Source organism: Podarcis cretensis (assembly GCF_951804945.1).
Source record: "Podarcis cretensis genome assembly, chromosome: 5".
Lineage (NCBI taxonomy): Eukaryota > Metazoa > Chordata > Lepidosauria > Squamata > Lacertidae > Podarcis > Podarcis cretensis.
Genome location: NC_137174.1, coordinates 14,350,265 through 14,373,243, shown reverse-complemented (window position 1 = coordinate 14,373,243; position 22,979 = coordinate 14,350,265). Strand labels below are relative to the sequence as shown.

Sequence of the window (22,979 nt, the reverse complement as noted above, 5' to 3'; positions counted from 1 at the left end):
CATTCTAAGTTTCTAAATTTGATTTTCCATTACAACTGCTTTAGTACCTTCCTTGACAATATATGCAGAAGAGAAAACTGTTATCATGATTTCAGTTTGGCATTTTTTCCCTGTCTGTCATTCTGTAACTCCTGAATCCTGGGAAATGAACTGGTCTTCTTTGTTATGGCAGAGTACCTGCAGTGAAGGCAGGTATTCTGTGGAACATCTGTTTAATCTCTGAACGAAAACAAGGGTTGGGAACTGATTTTTAGAAGTGGAGAGGAATTATTTCTCAGCTTGTGGACATGGGAAGTTCATGAGGCCTAAAGATTTTCCTTCTTGTGGATTGCAGAGTACAAAATAGAGTATTGGACATACTCTTCTTCAATGGCTTTGAAGTATCTGCTGTAAACAACTGTCAGAAATCAAGTGTATTTTGTTGGGTAGGTTATGTGTTTCTGTTTATTGGAGGTGACATTAGCAGTGGAGCAATGGCAAAAAGGCCATGTTGCCATTGCTAAATATACATCCCTGGCAGTCTGATAATAGGTTCCAGGAAGTTCAGTGGAAAATTAAAACAAAGCAACATTTATAGCTGATTGAACTTGAAAAGCAGTTTTCATGCTGAATGGCAAATATGTGGACTTCAGCATTCCAGGAGTCTGATGCAATCCCCGCTGGATGTGACTGACCTTGTGTGTACAGAATGGACTGTGGATACAGCAGCATGCAAAACTGCTTCATCTCTAAAGTGCTGTATGGGAAGGCAAATTTTGCTCCATACACAGAAACAATTCTTCTATACACATGCCTATATTTATATAGTACACAGAAGACTAAAAAACTCTTCTTATTCCTTGAAATTAACACTTCTTAGTCCCCCAGTGAATCATAAACTTGATTTCCCCCATAATACTTGCATATTATGATAATGCAGTGACTTTGCCGATTGAGAGTGTGTTGGGATGTTAAAGTGAAACTATTCAAATTGTTTCAATAACCTAATAATTTGGAAACTAACAGTACAGTAAGTTCCACTGAGCTCAGTTCCACTCCATAGGTGGAGAGACTTCTGTGTTTAAACACGGACAACATTCTGAGGAATCAAGGTTTTATGTGGCTTCCTGTAATGTTGTTTTGAACCAATTGAACATTAATTCCCAGTTCACACATTCTGTTCATAGACCATTTGGTGTATAGACTGATAAAATATATAAAAAGCAGAATTTGTGTATTAGCTGTGAGTTACTTTTGGAGAAGTTCATAGTGACAAAGTTGGAGAACAACATCATGGAAAATCTGGAGGTATGTTCCCATAGGGACATGATGGATTAGAACAAATAGAGATAGGGGAGACTACAAAGGTGTAGGAAGGGCGATATGTTAGTCCAAAGCATTTCAATCTTTCTGATTCTCTCTCTAGCAACTATAAATGCAAAATGTATTGCAGTCCATTAATAATTATTCTGTGAGACCACTCAGATGTCAAGGAAATAAGCAACTATCCTACTTTTAAAAGGCATCTGAAGGCAGCCCTGTTATGGAAGTTTTTAATGTTTAATGTTGTATTGTGTTTTTAATATTCGATTGGGATCTGCCACTAGTGGCTGGAGAAACCCAGCCAGATGAGCGGGGTATAAATAACAATAAATTATTACTACACTGCAACTGCAGTGATAATCCCATATATGAGAACATTGCCTATGCCACCTTTTTATCTGGCAAAATAAAACTACTGAGCCTTTTTGCGGTTTTTTTATCCAGGATTTTTACTCTAAGCTTTATCAAATCTAGCTCACTTGGTAGAGCATAATACTCTTAATCTAGGGGTTGTGGGTTCAAGCCCCACATGGGGCAAAAGATTTCTGCATTGCAGCTGATTGGACTAGATGACCCCCATGGTCCATTCCAACTCTACTATTCTATGATTCTATGAACAGTCCTATGCACACATACCTGGGAATAAGTCCTCTTGAACACTATGTAGCTTGCAGGTTACAGGATTGCTTTATTGTTCTTCAAGAAAAATCGGAATAAGTTAAATAAATGTTGAAAAAATTAGGTTTCTTAGTTTCCCCCATTATTCAGGCTACATTTTATACTTAAATGTTTATTTTATGATACTCTGCTTAGTTCTTAAGATTATAAATTGTTTCGCTAATGGATTGTATATACATTTTGCTTCTATAGTTGCCCTGAGGAAGAGTCCTAAGATTTTAAATTAATAAACAGTGGTCCCAGGACAGAACCCTGTGGCATCCCACTTGTCACTTTTTTCCAGAATGAAGAAGAACCGTTAGTGAGCACTCAGTCAACCAGCTACAAAGCCACCTAACAGCTACCTTGTCCTTCCCACATTTTACCAGCTTCTCTGCAAGAATATCATGAGGGACTTTGTCAAAAGCCTTACTGAAATCAATATACACTACGTCCATAGCGTTCCCCTGAGCCACCAGTCTTGTAACTCTCTCAAAAAAATAAATGAGATTAGTCTGGCATGACTTGTTTTTGAGAAACCCATGCTGGGTGTTAGTAATCACAGCATCCTTTTGTAAGTGCTCACAGACCCTCTCTATTTTTCTGTTTGGTGCCTAGCTATCATGCCTTTTATCTGATGGTTAATAAGAAACATCCACACTAAGGCTTAATGTAGTAAATAGAATACTTCTATTAGCAAATAGTAATGCCAAATTAAGACCTAGTAACAGATTTTCTAGTGTACTAGGAAAGAAGCCTGAAGTAGTCTGAGTCAGAAAAGTTGGTGTGAAGGCTACTTATGAGTAAGAGAGATGAAATTAGTTTTAATATCTTACTCTGGGTTTTTAATGTTGCATTCTTCTGTTTCTCCTATGAGAAGGAGTTTTACTATCTGATTTGGCTGAAACATTATGATGCAGTTATTTTATGAATGAGTTGGAGAGGATGCTGAGAGCTGCATGGAATGGTTCAAGGAGATTGCAATAGCCTAGTGGAATTTTACTGTATTACACAATATTTTTGAAACTCCTCTTAGTTTGGAATTTGGTGTGTGCTGTTCAGGTTGTGTGCGTGAGGAAAGCAAATATCAAGTCTCCTTGCACACAGAACTAGAATCACAGTTCTTTTTATCTAGGCTGCAATGAAACACTGGGAAAGGGCTTGTGTAGTGGGGTATAAATAGTAAAGTAAGGTGTTTCTCATGGAAATGAGAAGAGAGAAGCAGAGGGATGCTTTTAATTATTGGTCAATGGGTAGACTTCAGTTGTAGTGACATCTGGTAGAATTTACAAATGTGGATTTCCTCCCTCTGGCTCTGGAATGATCTGGTAGTACTCTTTTGTACTTTAACCAAAATAGATGTCAGCTTAACATAAGAGATGGCATTACTAGAGTGTATTGAATTCATAAATTCAAAGTAATTTAACTGAGTAGCTGCCAAGTAGAGCATTTAATCAGGGCAGTTCTTACCATGGTCATACTCACGTACATAAGACTATTGACTGTCTTGACGATTGACTGCCTTGTTTTGGCAGCTGAGGTTTCTTTTAAACAGAGACCACAAGGCACAAATTGGCTAGCAAATCTCAGTTCCAGGAATGTGACAGCTATCTTTGAACCATCTCACACACAAATGAGAGGAGTTCCAACCCTTCCCTTCACTTTATGGGGAAGTAGAATTGGACAAAGTTCTCCCAAACCTACTCTCCTCTTTTCAAGTTCCTGTAACATTTTACAGAGTCTGTGCGCTTGGCAATTTAATGGGAGATTAGCCCCCCAAACTGAGTGTAAGCCACCTTTGGGATAGGGGATCAAGATAGCAAAAGGAGAGAAAGAGGTCATATGCTTTAGAAGTTTGGAGACACATGGTAGGCTAGTAGCTGGTGAGACAGGATGGGTCAATGGGTGTATTTTTAAGTACAGAGTGGTGTGCTTGAATGTAGTAGGGGAGAGTCCAAAGAAGAGGAGAGATAATGGCAGCAGTTATAGCAATCAGGAGTTGGGAGAGATTTTATAAGAAGGATGTTTGATGTGGAAAATTGGATAGTCATTTTGTCAAGCGAGATGCGTGGAAAAGGTTGAAGAAAGGTATGCAGAATAGCAGAGCAAGCAGGAGTAACAACTGGAAATGAGCTCCCGCCTTCTTATAAGCATATTCTCTAGGGGCTCGTGTTGTCACAGATAGCCACCCTTTGGCAGCCATCTTCACTGGTTCTCTTGGATTGTGCTAGTTGAACTTGGTAGAGGAGGTTTTTTTTACCAAAATAAGCAAAGCAAAATACAAACACTTGCTTGGCGGTGTTTAATATAAATGGAGCTACCTTGTGTTGCAAACATAATGTTAAACTTCTGGCATTCGACAGAACTTTAAAAACGTTATAAAATGAATGATAACAGCAAGTGTTTCTTGCTGTATTAACATTTTTTCCACCTTTGACACAAGAAACGGTAGCTTTCTATGAGTAGAAAATTCATTCTAACAGTTATTTGTGCAAGCAAGTCCATTGAAATGGCCATAATTTATGAGTTTTGTTCTGTGCTGGGAAATTGAGCAAACCAGCTGCTCTGTGGCCCTTGCCTATTCTTCAGGGTTCTCAGTACTACTGGTTATCAGCAAAAACAATAGTGAATAAGCATTAGCTATGCTAGCTTCAGCTGCCCAAAAGATTTGCAGTGGAGTGGTGGTATGACTGAGTCTGCTGGGGATTCAACGCCCCATGTACCGGGGGGGGGGGGGGCAAATATTTACAGGGATCATTAATCTTCTTACTCTTGTTTAGGCTCTCCCATGCTGCCCTCTGGCTCTTGTTGGATGGAACAGTTACTATTTTTTGAATAACCTGAAACAGCCAAGATTAATATTAATCCCCTTAATACTGTCATCAGTACTTAGATGACTTTGATATCCTTCCCAACTAACTGATGTGTTTTATTAAATGAACATGTAAGATTTAGACTGAATACAACTCATTAGAACATGCATCAAATGAATGCATCAAATGAATGTTTCTGACACATTGTTTTGTTTTGTTTACTACTCCTTGTCCATAGTTACCCACTTTCGGATTATCAACTGAATCAGCAATTTCATGTGTGTGTAGAGAAGGGAAGCAAACCTTATATATCTCTTATATACAAAATTAGAAAATAAAATTAAAAGATGGGTTACAAATGATATATCACTGAAATAATTCACAATGTATTCAATTTATTTGCTTTAATATTTAGTAATAATGGACACAGTATCTGTGATATTTCTTCCCAAACAAAATCCAGATTTATATTAGTGCTTTATAATCAAGAATTAATCAAAGTGGATCTTTGCCAGTTAGGTGGCAAGCAACAATATGATCTTGTGAATGTATGATTTTTCTGTAAAGTCACTGTAGAAAATCATGAATTAATAGTTATTGTGCATATATTGCCTGTTACTTCAGTTTGCAACATGACAACATGTGCTTGTTGTCACTTTTTGTCATTATTTGTGATCCATTTTATCTATATACCGGTATTTTGTACATTTGCAGTTATGGTTTTTTTGTTTCCTTTACTGTTTCTAACAGACAAACTCTTTTACTTGAATTAAAGTATAAACGGTGAACAAAAATAGAATGTAGCCCATACAGTGGTACCTCAGGTTACATACGCTTCAGGTTACAGACTCCGCTAGCCCAGGAATTGTACCTTGGGTTAAGAACTTTGCTTCAGGATGAGAACAGAAATCATGCTCCGGCAGCGCAGCAGCAGCTGGAGGCCCCATTAGCCAAAGTGGTGCTTCAGGTTAAGAACAGTTTCAGGTTAAGAATGGACCTCCGGAACGAATTAAGTACTTAACCCGAGGTACCACTGTATTTTTATTTTCACATCTGCATGCATGATCCTGATTGCCCCCTGGCCTGGTTTCCCTCATCACCTCTGCCACTTTGGGGCCTGTGCAATTCCATGTATTTGTAGATGAAGGCATGTTATGCCGTTGCTGTCACTGCTGCTTCATACAACTGCAACAGTCTTGTTTTCAGAAATGAAAATGTTACTTTTTCTGCTGCCAGAACACATCACAAATATAGAAAGCGTTTCCCAAAACATTGCCACAGAAAAGATACAGTGAACATTTCATGATACAATTAAGCCAATTTAACCATTGTCTTTTGAGCAATATTCTGCCACTCTGCATAGCACAATAACAAGCTGGAAAGAGTATGTAGATGATTGGCATCCAGCAGTTTATCAGTTCTTTAAATAAATAAAATGAAATTGTGTAATGAGAAATAGGTGCACATGTTGTGCACCCATTTAAATGCCTTCCCTATGTTTTGCATTGGACATTATGGTGGAAGTGGGAGGTGCTAACACATCTGCTTATCTGCATTTGGACAAAAACTACCTTATTACCTTAGATTTTTGTGTGTATGTGGTGCTTTATTTTATTAGCTTGAAAACTTCAATTAAGTTGGATGTTTCAGTAAAAAACAGAGGTGGGGATTGTGTCATGGTTCTCTGACGTGGCCATGGTGGGTCCTCTTGCCCAGTAAATCCATGGAGTCAACAGGCAACAGGAGAATCTGCCAGGTGACAGCTGCATTTCAAGTTTCTAGGCTGCAGCTGCCGCCTGTGTTATGTACACCCAGCTTCAGGGGGAAGCTGTCTGGAGAGACCTGTTGCAGCCTCTCTGCTCAGGCTGTGTGCCTCCTAGCTGCCCTGATCCAGGAAGTGGAGTGGGAAGAGCAGGAAACCTCCTTTTGCAAGGCCCATCTTCTCATTCCATTAATCCCCCCCCCCACACACCTTGATGCTTATAGAGGAAAAATCTGGATACTGTCAGTGAATTATATTTACCTTGATCATAAGCAAGCCCTAAATCTTTAGACAGCATATTCAGAAGACAGGAAGGAGTTAATCCTTTATTAGAGGTGCATTTTCCTAAAAGTTTAAACATGTGCTGCAGCCATGACTTAATTTCACACTAGTTCATTTCAGCAGAAAACACAACTGACTGTGTTGCAGAGAAAAGGCAGCCGCCTTACACAGTTGTTTCACCTGCTGGGTTCTATCAGCGAAGTTAGTGACACATTCCAAGGAATGGCAAAGCCCTTCAACAGCACTCCACATGTGAAACAAAATGAGATATAGCCATGCAAATGGCATGGGAGAAAGTAGCCTTACTTGCATCCTGTTTTAAAGAACCATGCTAAGGAGACGGTCACAAAAGGTACCCATTGGTAACAATTTGGAAATTGTAATATCCGTGTTTACCACTTCTTAAACAAGTTCTCTTCCGTGTTTTTTAAAAAATAAAAGGTTACCTGTCCAGCTCCTCTTGTGTGTTTAAACATTTCTGTCCTTAGAGGTCCAGACATTTCAGCTACAGTGTGGTTCTGTCAACTCTCTTCTCTTTCTGCTCTTGCATGTTCTCTTCATTGTTTTCCCACTATTTACATTTACATAACCAAACCTTAGAAATGATAGTCAACAACAATAGAAGGTATGTCTCATTTTGACTGGAACTACAGTGCAACAAGGGGAAGCTTAATCCCTTCCCAACTGTAATCCCAATGAAAATCCCTCAGCCTTAGAAAACAAGATCTCAATGACAACTTTTATGAAAGGCTACTATTCATGCCTGTGTGTGTTTCTTCACAATTGCAGCTTAGGAAGAAAGGGTTAAACCTTCCCTCTCTATGTGCTGTGTAGTCCTGATGAAAAGCACCCCCCCCCCCTTGTTTTCTTTAAACCCTGGTATAGTTTCTAATGATCTTTTTAGCACTACATGTCTTGTCCTAAGATTTGCTGTTCTATTCATGTATTTATTCTTTCTCAGTTCCGGCTCTCTACCTGTGGAATTTGCTGCCTCCCAGCAGATTATCTTTTTTTTTTTTTAAAGAACCATTTTACAGCAGAATCTGCAACCCTATCAGTTTAAAATTGTTTTCTTAAAGTAAGAAAGAGACTTTGGCCTCCAGTTTCCATGTACCTTATTTCTGCCATGAGAAGTGTTTGGTTTCTCATTTAACTTTTGTACAACATTTTGTTTTACAATGTATGGAAATGATATCAAAAAATCTTATCCACAACCTTACATCATTAATGTACAAGTAATATATTTTAATGCATATAAAGATTGGAATACAGTGGTACCTCGGGTTAAGTACTTAATTCGTTCTGGAGATCCGTTCTTAACCTGAAACTGTTCTTAACCTGAAGCACCACTTTAGCTAATGAGGCCTCCTGCTGCTGCCGCGCCGCCGCACGATTTCTGTTCTCATCCTGAAGCAAAGTTCTTAACCTGAGGTAATATTTCTGGGTTAGCGGAGTCTGTAACCTGAAGCGTATGTAACCTGAAGTGTATGTAACCCGAGGTACCACTGTAGTTGACCCAAGAATGGTTGTCCACTTTTTCACATGTTATTTTACATATCTGACACCTAAGTGAGTCTTTCAGTGATTCGTATACAAAGACCGTAATGTTTTTGGTACAATTATTAATCCTTGTTTTGGAAGAAAAGAGAACTCTAAAGTGCCCCTGTGGCTTTCTCTTTTGGCTGTCTTAACCATTGGAAAACCTATGATATTGTACTCCTTTAAGGGTTGTTTCAGCATCTCCAAGGCCTTTGCCAATGATAGATGAAGCTGCATTATTCTGAGTCAGATCATTGGCCCATATTGACCATTATTGTCCACTGTGCTCTGACTGGCAGTGAGGTCTGAGGTCTCTGGTAGAGGTATGCTAATCAAGATTTTTTTTTTCTTGGTAGATATGAGTTGAAACTGTGGTAATTACAGTATTGTGTAGCACCTTTTCATTTCAAAGAAGTACCAAGGCGGTTTACAGAAAAGCTTTGAAGGAAAGCTAAGTAGACAGATGCAACAGCCAAGACAGTTAACTGAGAACAAAGCTGAAATTCTCGTTTTCAGGCTCTCTAGAACAATAGAATGGGATGCGGGTGGTGCTGTAGGTTAAAAAACAGAGCCTAGGGCTTACTGATCAGAAGGTCGGTGGTTCGAATCCCCGCGACGGGGTGAGCTCCCATTGTTTGGTCCCTGCTCCTGCCAACCTAGCAGTTCGAAAGCACATCAAAGTGCAAGTAGATAAATAGGTATTGCTCCGGCGGGAAGGTACATGCTCTGCTCTGGTTTGCCAGAAGTGGCTTAGTCATGCTGCTCACATGATCCGGAAGCTGTACTCTGGCTCCCTTGGCCAATAAAGCAAGATGAGCACCGCAACCCTAGAGTCGTCCGCGACTGGACCTAATGGTCAGGGGTCCCTTTACCCTTTGGCTAGAACAATAGAGCATTTTCTTTGACAACAGAGTGAATTGGGAATGAAGAAGTTATTCATAGTGTGCAAGCCATGAAGAGCTATGGATAGTTACTGAATTTAAAGTATTGCTGTAGAAGTTTTTAATTTCTCCTGGGCTTTTCAATTGTCTGCTTCCTTAGTTTTGGCCAGTTATCTTGAAAGAAAAATCTGGTATGAAATCCCACATTGGAGTAGTGACTGAAGAATTCCATAGTGTGTTACAATGTAATTGGTCTTTTTGACATGTGTCAATTTCTATTTGAAAGGTAAAATGAGCGCTTAAATTGACACACTTCAAAACTTGATTCAGAGCATTCTGTCTGTGCAGTTCAAAGGAATTCCATTGGGTTTCATTTAGCTTTACTGGGGTGCTGGAGCAGTTGCTTTCTCATGTTAAGAGAATTTTGGAAACGTTGCTTTAATTCTTAGTAAATCCAGGATCAATAACTATCAATGTTTGGTCATGGGGCAGACACATTTGTCATGGGGGGATTGCTTGCATTTTGTCTTAGTAATTTCATTTGGAGTTAAAATCCGTTGCCATAGACAGTCTACAAGCACTGAGCCTTGAAGTTGCTGAGAATTCATTCATGTCAGGGTCATGCAACTCTCAGATCAATTACTTTCTCGTGAACCTGTCTTTGAAAACAGTTTGGAAGCTACAACTGGTACATATGGCAAAGACTTCCTATGAACAATCCTATAAAGTCTGGTTAAGGTGCACAAGTATTGCAAATATACTCCATACTTAATTTGTTTCTAAATAACAGGTGTGTGTTTTTTTTTAAAAAAAAATAATCAGAGTTAAGCTGGGAAAGGACAACTGTCAGATTCACATGAGTGAATTCTCAGCACCTCCACTGTTTGCCAAGGATTTACTAGATTGATTCTACTGCAGTTGAGTGGATGTCATTACAAAAAGAGGGACTCTCTATGATGCTGGCAAATATGGTTTCAGATGTATGTGTGTGGAAGAATCCTGGTTGTACACAAATTGAGAATATTTTATGCATTATAGCCTCCTCAGCTCTATTACTTATTTTTATATGTATTTCTTCTTTTATAGGATTGTGCTTGTGATGGGATAATGATTGGGTTCTGTTGCTTTTTATATTTCTTATGTTTCAGTTGTACAATGCTTTGCCTTGTTGAAATAGTCATGAAAGGCCATAACCCCCAAACAATGCCCTTCTGCCCATCGGAAGGCAACCCAGTCAGATGGGCGGCATACAAATAATAAATTTATTATTATTATTATTATTATTATTATTATTCTGGTAGGCAGCTCATCTGATGGTTTCCTAATAAACATGAGTGATTAGAGAAGTCTAGGAAGAGACTGACTGAACTTTGGTGTTGCAACTATTTATGGTCCTTCTACACTTTGAGAATCATGTGTCTAAGGTTATTTTCATTATCTGCTATAAAGGAAAGTAAATTGGTCTTCAACACATTCTTTTATATGTATTTGAGGTATCCAAGGCAAATTATTAATGACTGTTGTAGCTGGTGGGTGCTGAGTGGACCTGGATTTTTGTCTGTGTGGCTAATATGATTGCTGGCATTCAATCAAAATGCTACCATTTCTCTTAGTGAATTGGCCCCGGTATGCCCAATATGCCACATGTTTGTATTTAAGCAGTGCTCTTGCAATTGAAACTCGCTCAGGAGTTTACCAAAATATTAAGTTTTATAATCTCTCTGTGCTTGTGTTCCATCCTTCTATTCCCTCTTCTGGGCCTTGTCTTTTTAAATTTTTATTTTTTCCCATGCAGTGTTTAACTTATTTGAAACTTTACATTACATAAATGAAATTGCTCAGTGTGTTGAACCATGAGTTTGCAAGACTTGAGTCTGAGAAGGGGAGACATTGCTCTTCCTGCACTGGAGGTGATGTTACATGTTTTTTTTATAATGTTGTGATTTGTCTTTTGCTTTAGAGCTTTCATCCATTGAGCCTATTGTCTTCCTTCGACCTTTTCTGGAAGTTATTCGTTCGGAAGATACTACAGGCCCCATCACTGGATTGGCCTTGACATCTGTAAATAAGTTCCTCTCGTATGCACTAATAGGTAATGATTTGGAATAATTGTTTTGCCTTCTCATGTCAGCTACATAATTTCACGCAGCTGAGTGAATGTCCCAGAAGAAGGACCGCATTTCAATTCTGGGCATGGAGGAAGATACTTTATCTCCTCCCTGCCCTCAGCAGATATACCATATGCTTCTGGGGGAGGGAAACTGAGCCATTTGGAAAATACTGAAAACTGATTACAACTGAAGAATGGAAAGTATATAGAGTAATATGTAGTGGTACTTCAAAACCAATATCTTCGGTTAATCCTTTTACATTAAGGGTGGCATAAAAATGCAGCAAATAAGGACTGATCTTTTGTACAACAAATTTTGATGCAGATTGCAAAAGGATTGGTATCGTGTGAAAACCAAGCTACCAAAGTTGGAACTAAAGATAATAAATAGCACCATCTAATTACTGGAGTATTAAATGCATGAAATCAATCCATTGCCAAATAAGAATTTATCTTTTGTTGAACCATAACTTGAACTGTGATTCTAATCTGAGTAAAGAGAGCTTTGGATGAAACGCAGGGAAGGAAAAGGAAAGCCATGGAAATAAGAATGGAGAATTTTGCTGTGGTGCAAAATTCTCCTGGTTTGATAATGTCAAAAAATTCTCTGTTATACAGATTCTAACCATGAGGGCACAGCTGAGGGAATGGAGAACATGGCAGATGCTGTCACACATGCCCGGTTTGTGGGCACAGACCCTGCGAGTGATGAAGTTGTCCTGATGAAGATCTTGCAGGTATGTGAAACAAAGGGGCAATTAGTGTAATGTCTTGTGCCTGGTGCCCTGTTAATCTTGTTCCATGGAGACCGGCTTGGGGAAGAAAAATGGTGTTGGGACTTCTACTTTAGTTTTCATCAATATTTTTAAACTTAGGACTCTTGTACTTGCACTAAAAGCTTTCCAGTGCAAAATAATCCTCAACTGGACTTAGAGAGGAGTTTTTTTTTTGATCTTTTGTAGTGAAAATTAGGCTTCCTTGGTGTGGTAGAGTGAGGGGTGAGAGCCCAATCACAGTATGTGGCAAAGCATTGCTTGCTTTCATTCATTAAGTGAGAGTAATAGCAGTTATGGCATGCAAGAGATGTAGTCCCCCATTCCCTTCCTTCAGTTGAAGTTTTCAGATATTCTCTGTTGTTGTACATGAGTTCTCTTCCTGACACTGCTGTTGGAATGTCATCTTTATTTGTTCTTCTTTCAGGTCCTGAGGACTCTTCTCCTGACGCCAGTTGGAGCTCATCTCACCAATGAGTCAGTCTGTGAAATCATGCAGTCTTGCTTCCGTATATGCTTTGAGATGAGACTTAGTGGTAGGTTTTCAATGCAAGAAAGCAAACCCCAAACTTTCCCAGATGGGTAATGGTTTCTAGTAAATGACCAGAGTTATGTCTGCAATATGAGTATGCGCTGGAACATAAACAAGCATAAAATGTGCTAAATATGCGCAGTTGAACTTAGTAATAATAAAAAAGGTGTTTGCAGACCACTTTTTGCTCAGTTGCCTGTGTGTTTCTTTCACTCACCCGCTGTTTCAGCTCTGTAGCGCCACTTAGTGTACCTTTGCACATTCTTCTGCACAGCTGAGGCTGAAGCTGGTTTTAATAAATTTTCAGTAATCCTTTGTAAACAACACTTGGAGGGGAGTCTACTTGGAGAAGCCTCTAGATAATATCACACCAAGTAATGACACCTGTGTTATTTGTTTTTGTCTTCAGAGTTATTGAGAAAATCTGCAGAGCACACTCTGGTCGACATGGTGCAGCTGCTCTTCACAAGGTAAACCTCCTTGTGTTTGTCTCAGCACAGCTCAGGTGGCCCTTCAAGGACAGGAAGAATCCACACTTCAGTCGGGGGTGGGTGGGTAGGCAGGCGTGCTCCGGAAAATCACCCAGTCCAAGCATTATCTGGTCCATGCAAATGCTTGGTCCTTGCTGAGGCTCATTCTTAGCATGCTAACTCTGGTTTAATGTGACATCCAAACATGGCAATAGTGTTGGAAATGGTGCAGAACAATGAGAACATGAATGGTTTGCCACTATTAGTTTTAACTGTGCTGGTTTAGCAAAAGGGTTTATGTTTCAAACAACATGCATCTGAGACACTTTTTTAAATGCAGGATCCAGTTGGCTTTTACTACTCAATGTATTTCCAGTTAAGATGATTTGTTCCTGCTTACTGAAGTACTTTTTCACCTTGCAGATAGGTAGCCGTGTTGGTCTGCCATAGTCAAAACAAAATAAAAAAATTCCTTCCAGTAGCACCTTAACTTAGTTGGTCTTTAAGGTGCTACTGGAAGGAATTTTTTTATTTTTTTTCTCACCTTGGTTCACTGTGAATCTGGGAAAACTAATTTGGATAATTTGTCTGTGACAAGGAGTCTGTGCCTGAGTTATAAGCTTTCCAACATATCCTGATACACTTTTAGTTACTGTACCACAGCATTTATTCTATTACGACCAAGGATTTTCAAGAGTATTTCATATTAATCTAGATCAGATTGAGTATTTCGTATATTTGCTGTAGGAAATTGGGACACATAATGCTTAGGTTTTAGAATGTAAAATGACATTGCTTACCTTTTGTACTGTTGTAGTTCTGGTATTTTAAAAATTGGTTATTAATAGTTTTTTTATCTATATTTCACTCTTAACTATTCAGTTGGATGTTTCCAGAAGATATAGTTAGCTTCTGAAAAGGACAGAAAGGCAAGCTACTCTGTGTACAAAGAGCTGTAGGTTTCCAGCATCTTTGAAAGCCTGCTATCTCACACAGTAAGGATGCAAAATGATAAATGATACAGTGGTGCCTCGCAAGACGAAATTAATTTGTTCCGTGAGTTTTTTTGTCTTGTGATTTTTTCGTCTTGCGAAGCACGGACTTTGGAAAAGCTTCAAAAATCACCAAAGTCTTCAAAAACCTCAAAAAAGGCTACCACACCGCGTGCTATGAGTGGCTCCTTGAAGTGAATGCACGGTTTTAAGAAAAAGGAAACAAACTTGCAAGACAAAGGAAACAAACTTGCAAGACGTTTTCGTCTTGCGAAGCAAGCCCATAGGGAAATCCGTCTTGCAAAGCAACTCAAAAAACGAAAAACTCCTTTGTTTTGCGAGTTTTTCGTCTTACGAGGCATTCATCTTGCGAAGTACCACTGTATATGAAAGAGAGCCCATTTGTCTGTGGTACTTTGTAACCCCAGACATCATTAGCATCCTGAGCTAACTATGCATTTCCTAGTTGCTACTTGCAGATTTTGGTTTAGACTTTTCAGGTAGGCCCTCAGATATTAAGCTGCCTTGATCAAAGGACTGTGACAGAAAGTGAACATTGAACACCATGCATTTTGCATATGGGAGAAGCCTACTAGAGACTGATATTGCAATAGAAATGACGCTAGTTGTTCATTGAGGGTAAGTCCTAGCAGGAGATTCCAAGTACTGCTTTACTCTGTGGTCTTTGATTAAAAGGGCCAAACCTTAGAAGGTGAAAGTTGCACTGAATAGCCTGGCAGATCACATGAATATCAAAAGCATTTCTCTGCCTTTTGCCTCAGTTCTTATCTGAGCTGTACAACCCACTTACCCACCAGCTGATTTTAAAAGCTCCAGGTAACTGTGTGCCCTTAAGCCAGCCCAGGACACAGCTTAAGGACCATTTTGAGTTTTAGGAGCCAAGAAACTCTAAATGGAATTTCTTTGACCCAACTGAGCTAAAACTTGTGCAGATATATCTATCTTTCTATTTCTTGTTGTTGGTCTTGAACCATTTATGGGTATAAATAATAACAATACAAATTTATTAGATCTTATGTCTACATTGTTAGCAATATATATACTTCAGTGCTTTATTGTATTTTTCAGTTAAAAGATTTGAATTAAAAGATATCTTCAGTCTTCTGCAGACCTCAAAAGTACACTTGAAACAATTCATTAAGTTCTAATGAGTTGAGCTGGGGGACTTATCTGCAAGGACTAAAGAAAGATAGCTAATTCACAGTGGTTCTATGCTGAGGGAGGCAGTCTACCCCCCCCCCAAAAAAAACACCCCCCCAAATAAATCCATTCCATCTACATCCAGCAAGGCAGTTCTTAATTAGTTTTTACTATGTGGCCAACCCTGAATTTTCAGTAACAATAACCATGTTAGTTTGGCCTTTTAAAAGAAGAAGACTCTTAGCTATAATGTAAAATGTGAATATTGGTGAAAATGCACATACATCTAGACATTCGACTTTGCTTTTCTCATCCATGCCAAAATAAGTGCTCTGCTGAATTAATGGGTCCATATAGAGAAGGATTTCTTCTTCTTCTTCTTCTGGACTGTTAATGTGTTTTAGATACTTCACTTTCTACCATGCTAGGGCTGGCAACACTCAGAGCTAAAGAGCAAATGTTTCTTTAGGTGTGTCTGTGTTAGGAGTCAAAAGATTAGACTTGACCCAGTCATTTTCTGAAAATGTGAATTCAAGTCAAAGCTCTGACCTTTAGTCATTACCCACGAACTGATAAGACTGATTATTCCTTTTTCTGATTATTACACTGTAGTGTAACTTTTGATCAGAAGAGGGCAGATTAACCATATTCCAAGGGGAAGCCTTCAGGGAACTGCAATTTTTCTCTATTTGCTGCCAGGCAGGAAGAAGGCCTTCCCTTATTCCTTGTCCTTAATATATGTATTTTCTTGTTGTTCCAGATTACCTCACTTTAAAGAAGAGCCTAAGAGCTACGTAGGGACTAACTTAAAGAAGGTAAGACCCAAACTGCTGATGGATTCTTTGCTTCTAAGTATTTGTAGTTATGCTATTCTGGGGACAGTTGGGACAACTGTACATATGCATCAGTAGCACAGCTCTGAATCTTGTGCAGGCTTATCTAAGAAATGAGTTTGGGTTATGGCTCTTTATGCCATTGTGAATGAGTCAGTCATCAACTGTATCACTTAACCTAGGCATTGTAAGGAAATGACTTCTGTGAGCCAGATCTGTTGCCTCCTTCCATTAACTAGCAGCTTTCTTTTGTAATCTTTGTGCACCTGAACAGAGTCAACATCAGGAAATTTTTAGAGTGTTAGCTAAGGAACTGACCTCATGTCTCCCTCCCAGAACAGGGAAGTGCTCATACCTCAAAGGGTGGGCTGAATAGCTTCCCACTCGGTTCTTTTCTTGCTGACATGTGGGCAGCAGCTCGTGTGTTTTAGTAAGCATTTGATTATTTCTTTACTGGGGTCTATTTCTCCTCTTTTTCTTCCCCCTTGTTCTCCCTGCTTTCTTATTGGGCTCCAAACTCATGCGCCGTCTCTCTCCTTTTTAAGGAAATAGGAATCCCTTTTCTTGTGACCACACATCAATAATTCAGCAGTCATCCTTCAAAAAGTGTTATTCTTGTGGGAGTAAATGTCCCAACCATCACCAAGGTCCCTGTCACCTGGGAGGGCGTGGGGCTGAACAGTAAAAAGAAGCAAAGAAATCTGTAGCTTAGCCTGTACTGTAATAACAGGGGTATTTTCTTCCCTGTCAAGTTATACAGGGAACTTTATCAGACTCATAAGGAATATTCAGGACAACAATTTTCCTATTCATAAATCTGATTTGTACAAGAGAGAAAATTCAGTTAACCTTCTGCAACTTCGATATATTCAAGAGCAAAGTGCTATAGGGTGCATGCATAGATCTCTTCCTAGATTGATGCATTAGGAAACATTTTGAGCTCAGGATTTGCACCAACAGGCTCAGTAGTACTTCTGATGTTTTATGCTTGCAAATACAGGTATATGCTGTGTTCAAATTAAGAGTGTGTCACATAAAGCAAGCCTTAGATGTAAAAGGTGGAATGCTTTTCTGTAAGCATATCCTGTGTGAGAGCTTTTCATTAATCAGTGGGTGGCTCCTTCATCTCATAGAGGCCTTGGTTTTCACTCTTACTGTCCTGCTTTGCTTTTCATTATGTGCTTTACATCATTCCTTGCATTGTTACATGGATTCTGTCTTTGGGTTTAGTTTTCCTTTTTCTTTTTCAAATGGTACATGTGACTGTCTTTCACAGATTTCTCCATATCTCCTCAACAGACTGGAACTATGTAATGGGGAACAGTCCAAAGCCCTGAACCAGTTAGAGAGAGTACTACTCTTTAAGAAACTGAAGGTCTCTCTTTCTCTCCTTCCCTTCTGCAAGCATCTGTGGGTGGTAGTTATGTGTTGTGTAGCAAAAGCTTTCATTCATGTTTCTTATGCAGCATGGCTTTGGGGAAGAATGCATGTAGCAAACTGCTTCTGTTTGGGATAGTGTTGGGAGGAAGGCTTTACATATAGAGGAAGTGACATTGCAGACATCAGAAATGCTGTTGTCAAAATATTCTGAGAATTTATAGAGGACATAAGCTAGAGATGGTGCTATCGATGGCCAGTTACCATCTCCTATCTTGAAAGCTATAGTTTAGTGCAGTTTATGAATTTCTGGAGATATTGGCGCAAATGAATGAAGGTGGTCATAACTATTTGCGGCAGGGAAGCCGGCTGCAACTGCAAATATTGCTAGGTTTTATGCATTGTCTAAGGTAGGGTACAAGGCTTAATATATGGAATCATAGAATTGCAGAGTTGGAAGGGACCCCCCCCCAAGGGCCATCTAGGCCAACCCCCTGCATTGCAGGAATCTCAGCTAGAGCATGCATAATAGAAGGCCATCCAATTTCTGCTTAAGAACCTCCAATGATGGAAAATCCATCACCTCTCATGGGAATCTGTTCCACTGTCGAACAGCTCTTAGCATCAGAATGTTCTTCCTGATGTTTAGTTGGAATCTCCATTCTTGTAACTTGAACCCATTGGTTTGAGTCCTGTCCTCCAGAGCAGGATAAAACAAGCTAGCTGCATCCATGTGATAGTCGTTCAGTAATTCAGTAAAGGAAAAGCTATATGCAGAACAGTATCACAAATATTCAGGATCCACACTTTCCCTTACCAGGTAGCCATTATTCTACAAAGTTGTTTAGCCAGAGCTAGAGTTATGTTTCCAAACTGATTATTACACATAATAATCTAACATAAAATTCCTTCCCTTCTAATGTAGCTGGATTCAGAGAGCTTAAGGCACTTCTTCAAACTTCATATTTTAACCATTGTGGTTTAAAGAGTTCCATTTAGAGCTGCATGATAAACACTTTTCTTTTCCACATAGGATTTATGTCAGATTAGATTGTTCTTTGTGGATAAGGCAACTAACAAGTGGCATAAATTGCAATGCAAATTGTGAGATTTCATTTTATGTCCGTGATGAAGGAGGATTACATTTAAATTTCATATTTCATGCTCCAGGTCTGCCCCTAGAAGCTCTGGAGGGATTCCTTAGTGCAACGTGTGTGTATATGTTTCTAGTTCATGTGGCTGCTACATCTGTTGAAGCCCTGCTCACATTGTGGGATATGTAGATCATTGAGGATATAAAGATTATCATTTCTAAGTGCCCTTCCACTGAATACAGCCCATTTGGCGTCCTGTTACACAAGGGTGCAGGAGGCAGCAAAGCAGATGTGATAACAACTTGAACACAAGGCACATAAAACTTGGGCCATAACTGTTCTAACACTGTGTGAGCCTACTTGGTGTCAGAGATGGTGCCAAATAAGAATTACTTTTTTTTTTTGTAACTATTGCATCTGCATGGTTGCAGCCCAGTGAAGCTTTTCCCAGTCTACGTTCTCCAGTCTACATTCTGATTTTAAGGAACCCTCAATAGCACCATGATTTATTTGCTAAGCGCGTCAGGTATAAAAAAGCTTGTGTTTACCTCAACTTGAATGGCACTATGTCAGCAGTCCAGTCAGTGAATGTGTTCAGAACATCATCCATTTAGAAATTGTATGAATTTCAGTTTTTGAGGCCTGATGATGTGGACAAGTTTCTTGGAGGAGTGTGTTATATTATCTGTTTGCTCAAACCTTGCACTTCCTGGCTAGCATCTCATGATGACTGACTGGTTCCATGAGTTAGTTATTGCTTCATTGACATAGAAGGTGGTCCTGGTTGTATTGAAGGAGGACAGTCATGAGACCACTCCTGAAGAAGCTGTCCTTTAATCCTTAAAATTGTTCTTAGTATTGGCTTGTCACAAATGTTCCCTTTTAAAAGAAGGGCTGTATATCTGTTTCTAGATTACCAGTATTGGAAGAAGGACAGGAGCAATGTGACCCTGTTAATTCTTCTAGACCACTTAGTGGTTTTTGAGTTCATCCACCATGGTCCCTTTCTGGACTGGAGGTTGGGTGAAGATTGACTGCAAAATGCTCCAGTGGTTGTATTCTTATCTCTATGGCTGGTTTCAATAGGTGATACTTTGAGCCTGTTATTCTGTTCTGAGCTACTTGTGCTATGGGTTCTGCCTCCCATACTGTCATCTGCATGAAATCAATAAGTGAGATCATAAAGTGCTGATACTTGACTCTAATTAATGTGCTGATGATGACCACCTCTGTTCCCCCCCCACACCCCATTTTCATCAAATTCAAGTAAGGCAGCAGATGTGCTGAATTGGTGTCTGAGATCAGTAGCAGACAGTATAAGTGCCAAAAAACTGAAGTTCAATCCAGATAAGATGGATGTACTGTCTGGATGGTATTGTATTCCCCCTAAAGAATTGGATTCACATCTTAAGGTTGTTGTTAAACACCCAGAGACAGGACCAGATCTAAGTGTCATCAGTGGCACTTAGTAATGATAATAATAATAATAATAATAATAATAATAATAATAATAATAATTTTTATTTATATCCCGCCCTCCTCAGCCAAAGCCGGGCTCAGAGCGGCTAACATTAAATGTATAACACATTAACATAAAATCAGACAATCAATTAAAATACATCCTCAAATCAGATCAGGATCAGAATAAAATCCAATCAGATGGCAACCCGCAGATTAGGGTTGGGGACCTTAAATGCTCACCAGGCCCAACTGTTTGTGCTGAACTTATATGGGCTTGTGAGAAAAATTGGGAGGCCACTTTCATGCAATTTCTTATGAAAGGGGAGAGGGAGTCAGACTGAACCCCGACCAAAGGCCTGGCAGAACAGCTCCGTCTTGCAGGCCCTGCGGAAAGATGTCAAGTCCCGCAGGGCCCTAGTCTCTTGTGACAGAGCGTTCCACCAGATTGGAGCCACAGCCGAAAAAGCCCTGGCTCTAGTTGAGGCCAGCCTTCCACTAGTGCTTTAGTGCTTCCGTTAGTGCTTTCCACTAGCTAAGAACCCCTCTTGGCCATAATTATACATGCTCTAGTAGCATCCAAATAAGACTACTGCAGTGTATTATGTGCTGCCCTTGAAGTTTACTTGAAAATGCCATTTGGTCCAAATACAGCTGCTGGACTGTGGAATGGGGGCAGCTGGGCAGCACATACCTCACAAATTCTAAAGCAGTTTCACTGATCCTGAAGTCCATCTCCAAATACAATTCATTTTGTTGGTTTTAACCTTTTGAAGTCCAGTACAACTTGGGCGCTTTTTAAAAAAGCAACTGCCTGCTCACCTATCAAGCTATTAAAATAATCAGCTAAGGTCTTCCTCTGGGTGCGCTTGCTGTAAGCGGAGGGGGGTGGTGGGGGTGGTGATCAGGGAAGGGGCCTGTTAGTTGAAGTCCTCTGCCCTGGGAAATATCTTCTAGTGAAGCTCACCAGGTGCCAAGTTTAATGAGTTTTAGGTTCTGGCTGAAGTTCCTTTTATTTTCCACAGACCTTTACTTTTAAAATCATCATCGTCATCATCATCATCATCATCATCATGCTGCCAGTTGCTGAATTTATAGTTTTTGCTGATGTTCTTCAGTTTTAGTGTCCGTGTGCTTAGGTATTTTCAAGTTTATTTTAGTTTTTGTTCAATTATAAGTCATCATGGAAGATCATAGAATTGAAAGGCAGGCCAATAATTTAAAATGCGTGGTATTTTCCCTGCAAAGCAATGTTCTTTCCATCTTGGCTGTGAGTCCTGGAATACCTGCTTCCTGCCTTGTGGGTCTTTTCCCACCTGACCTGTGAGGGTGGGGCCATGACTAACTCCAGCTGCAAAAACTGAGGCTGCTGACTCATGGGCTGGGGTGTTGTTGTGGGTTGGATGTTGTTGCTGATGGTTTTTTGTATCTTTGTTATAGATCTTGTTGCAGAAATTGTTCAGTTTGGTTGTGTATTTTTTAATGTTTAATTTATTGTTTATGACTACTTTTGTTGCGTTGCAGATATGTATTTTTTCATGTTATAAGCCACCTTGAGCATAGTTATTGTGGAAAGGCGGCATACAAATAAAATTATTTATGTATCTATGTATGTTTGCCTTGCCTACACGCCCCTTAAAATAAATAGATCAAATATACTGAGTATAGCTGAGATCATGCCACTTCAAGATTAGGAGTTAGAACTTGTGTTTTGGTGCTAAGTGACCTGCTCGTATCTCAGGTGGTATGACTTCTATTTCTTACTTTATTTTCTCCATCAGAGGTTGATGTGAGTGTTTTTGCATCTCTAGAGCAGGCATGGGGAACCTGATCTAGCTGCTGGGCCTAATCCTTTCCCCCCTACCATTTACAGGCTAAATTTGGTAGGTGGCAGGGCCACTCACCTGTCTATTGCTTGCTGCCAGGTGATGACCACCAGGTCTTTAAAGCACCACACAGGGCTTCTGACGGGCAGTAACTTCAAGCCTAGTTTATGTAGGGACTGGCTGTGCTTCTGCCTGCCCCACACCTGATGTCATGGGGGGCATAATATGGTGAGAACAGCCTTGTGAACTAAATTGGGACCTGCGGCAGGCCAAATATGACTCGCAGGCCAGAGGTCCCCCACCCCAGTTCCAGAGGCAGAGCAAAATTGCAGTGCTTATTTAAAGAAATGATTTATTATGTGATTAAATGCACTTAAATCTATTAAGTTTCCTTTCATTTGCAACAAAGATGTTCAAGGTGGATTAGAAAGCTGTTTTTATTTAGACATAGCTATCATTACATTCAAAAGTAATGCTGCATTTGTAGCTTTTTAATTTGCAAAAGAGATTTCCAGGTTTAAAATCAAAGTTATATTTGGGTAGGCCTTCTGGAAGCATGCTAAGAAATAGCGGGGGAATGTAAATAGTTAAAAGGCCTATGATTTATTTTTTCACAACAGTTTCATAAGTCTTAAGTGGGATTCTAAAATCCATGTAATACAGAAAAGCTGGCAGCCCATAATGTAATGCTGCACATATATCCAGGCAATGTCACACACCTAGTAGACAACTTACACTCTTCTTTGTGTGTGGGAGGATGATGATCGGGGCCTGCCAACGAAAGAATAAAGAAATATTTGTGAGCAGAGAAGAAAGATGTCTCCACTACAGAAACATTTTTACCTGTTTTTTAAAACTTTGTAACGCCATCCTCTTCAACTGTATCCCAGTTTGCAACTTGTTTAATTGGTCCCAGAGAATTCAACAAGAGCAACTGAGAACTAACTGAGGCTCTCCTCACCTCCATAACTTGGCTTTTGATTCCGTTTCTTGGTTATGCGAGAATGTGGGAGAATGTCTAAGGAGTGGTTTGTTTGTTTGCATTTACATAGGCACACAACAATGAGATTCAGGCTCAGCCCTAGACATATCTGTGCTAACAAGTTTTAATATATTT

At 39.6% G+C, this 22,979-nt stretch overlaps 1 protein-coding gene across 8 annotated transcripts in view; it reads left to right on the top strand.

Moving 5' to 3' along the window:
- Positions 1-22,979, top strand: part of GBF1 (golgi brefeldin A resistant guanine nucleotide exchange factor 1) — an 87,607-nt gene that overhangs the window by 28,878 nt on the left and 35,750 nt on the right. For 5 of the 8 annotated variants that reach the window (XM_079975059.1, XM_079975060.1, XM_079975058.1 and 2 more), the window contains exons 4-9: positions 11,197-11,328; positions 11,965-12,083; positions 12,547-12,655; positions 13,061-13,121; positions 16,035-16,089; positions 17,384-17,482. In XM_079975059.1, the coding sequence (XP_079831185.1) occupies positions 11,197-11,328; positions 11,965-12,083; positions 12,547-12,655; positions 13,061-13,121; positions 16,035-16,089; positions 17,384-17,482 (575 nt within the window). The remainder of the gene's footprint in view (positions 1-11,196; positions 11,329-11,964; positions 12,084-12,546; positions 12,656-13,060; positions 13,122-16,034; positions 16,090-17,383; positions 17,483-22,979) is intronic. The other 3 variants (XM_079975064.1, XM_079975063.1, XM_079975061.1) reach the window with 1 other exon arrangement.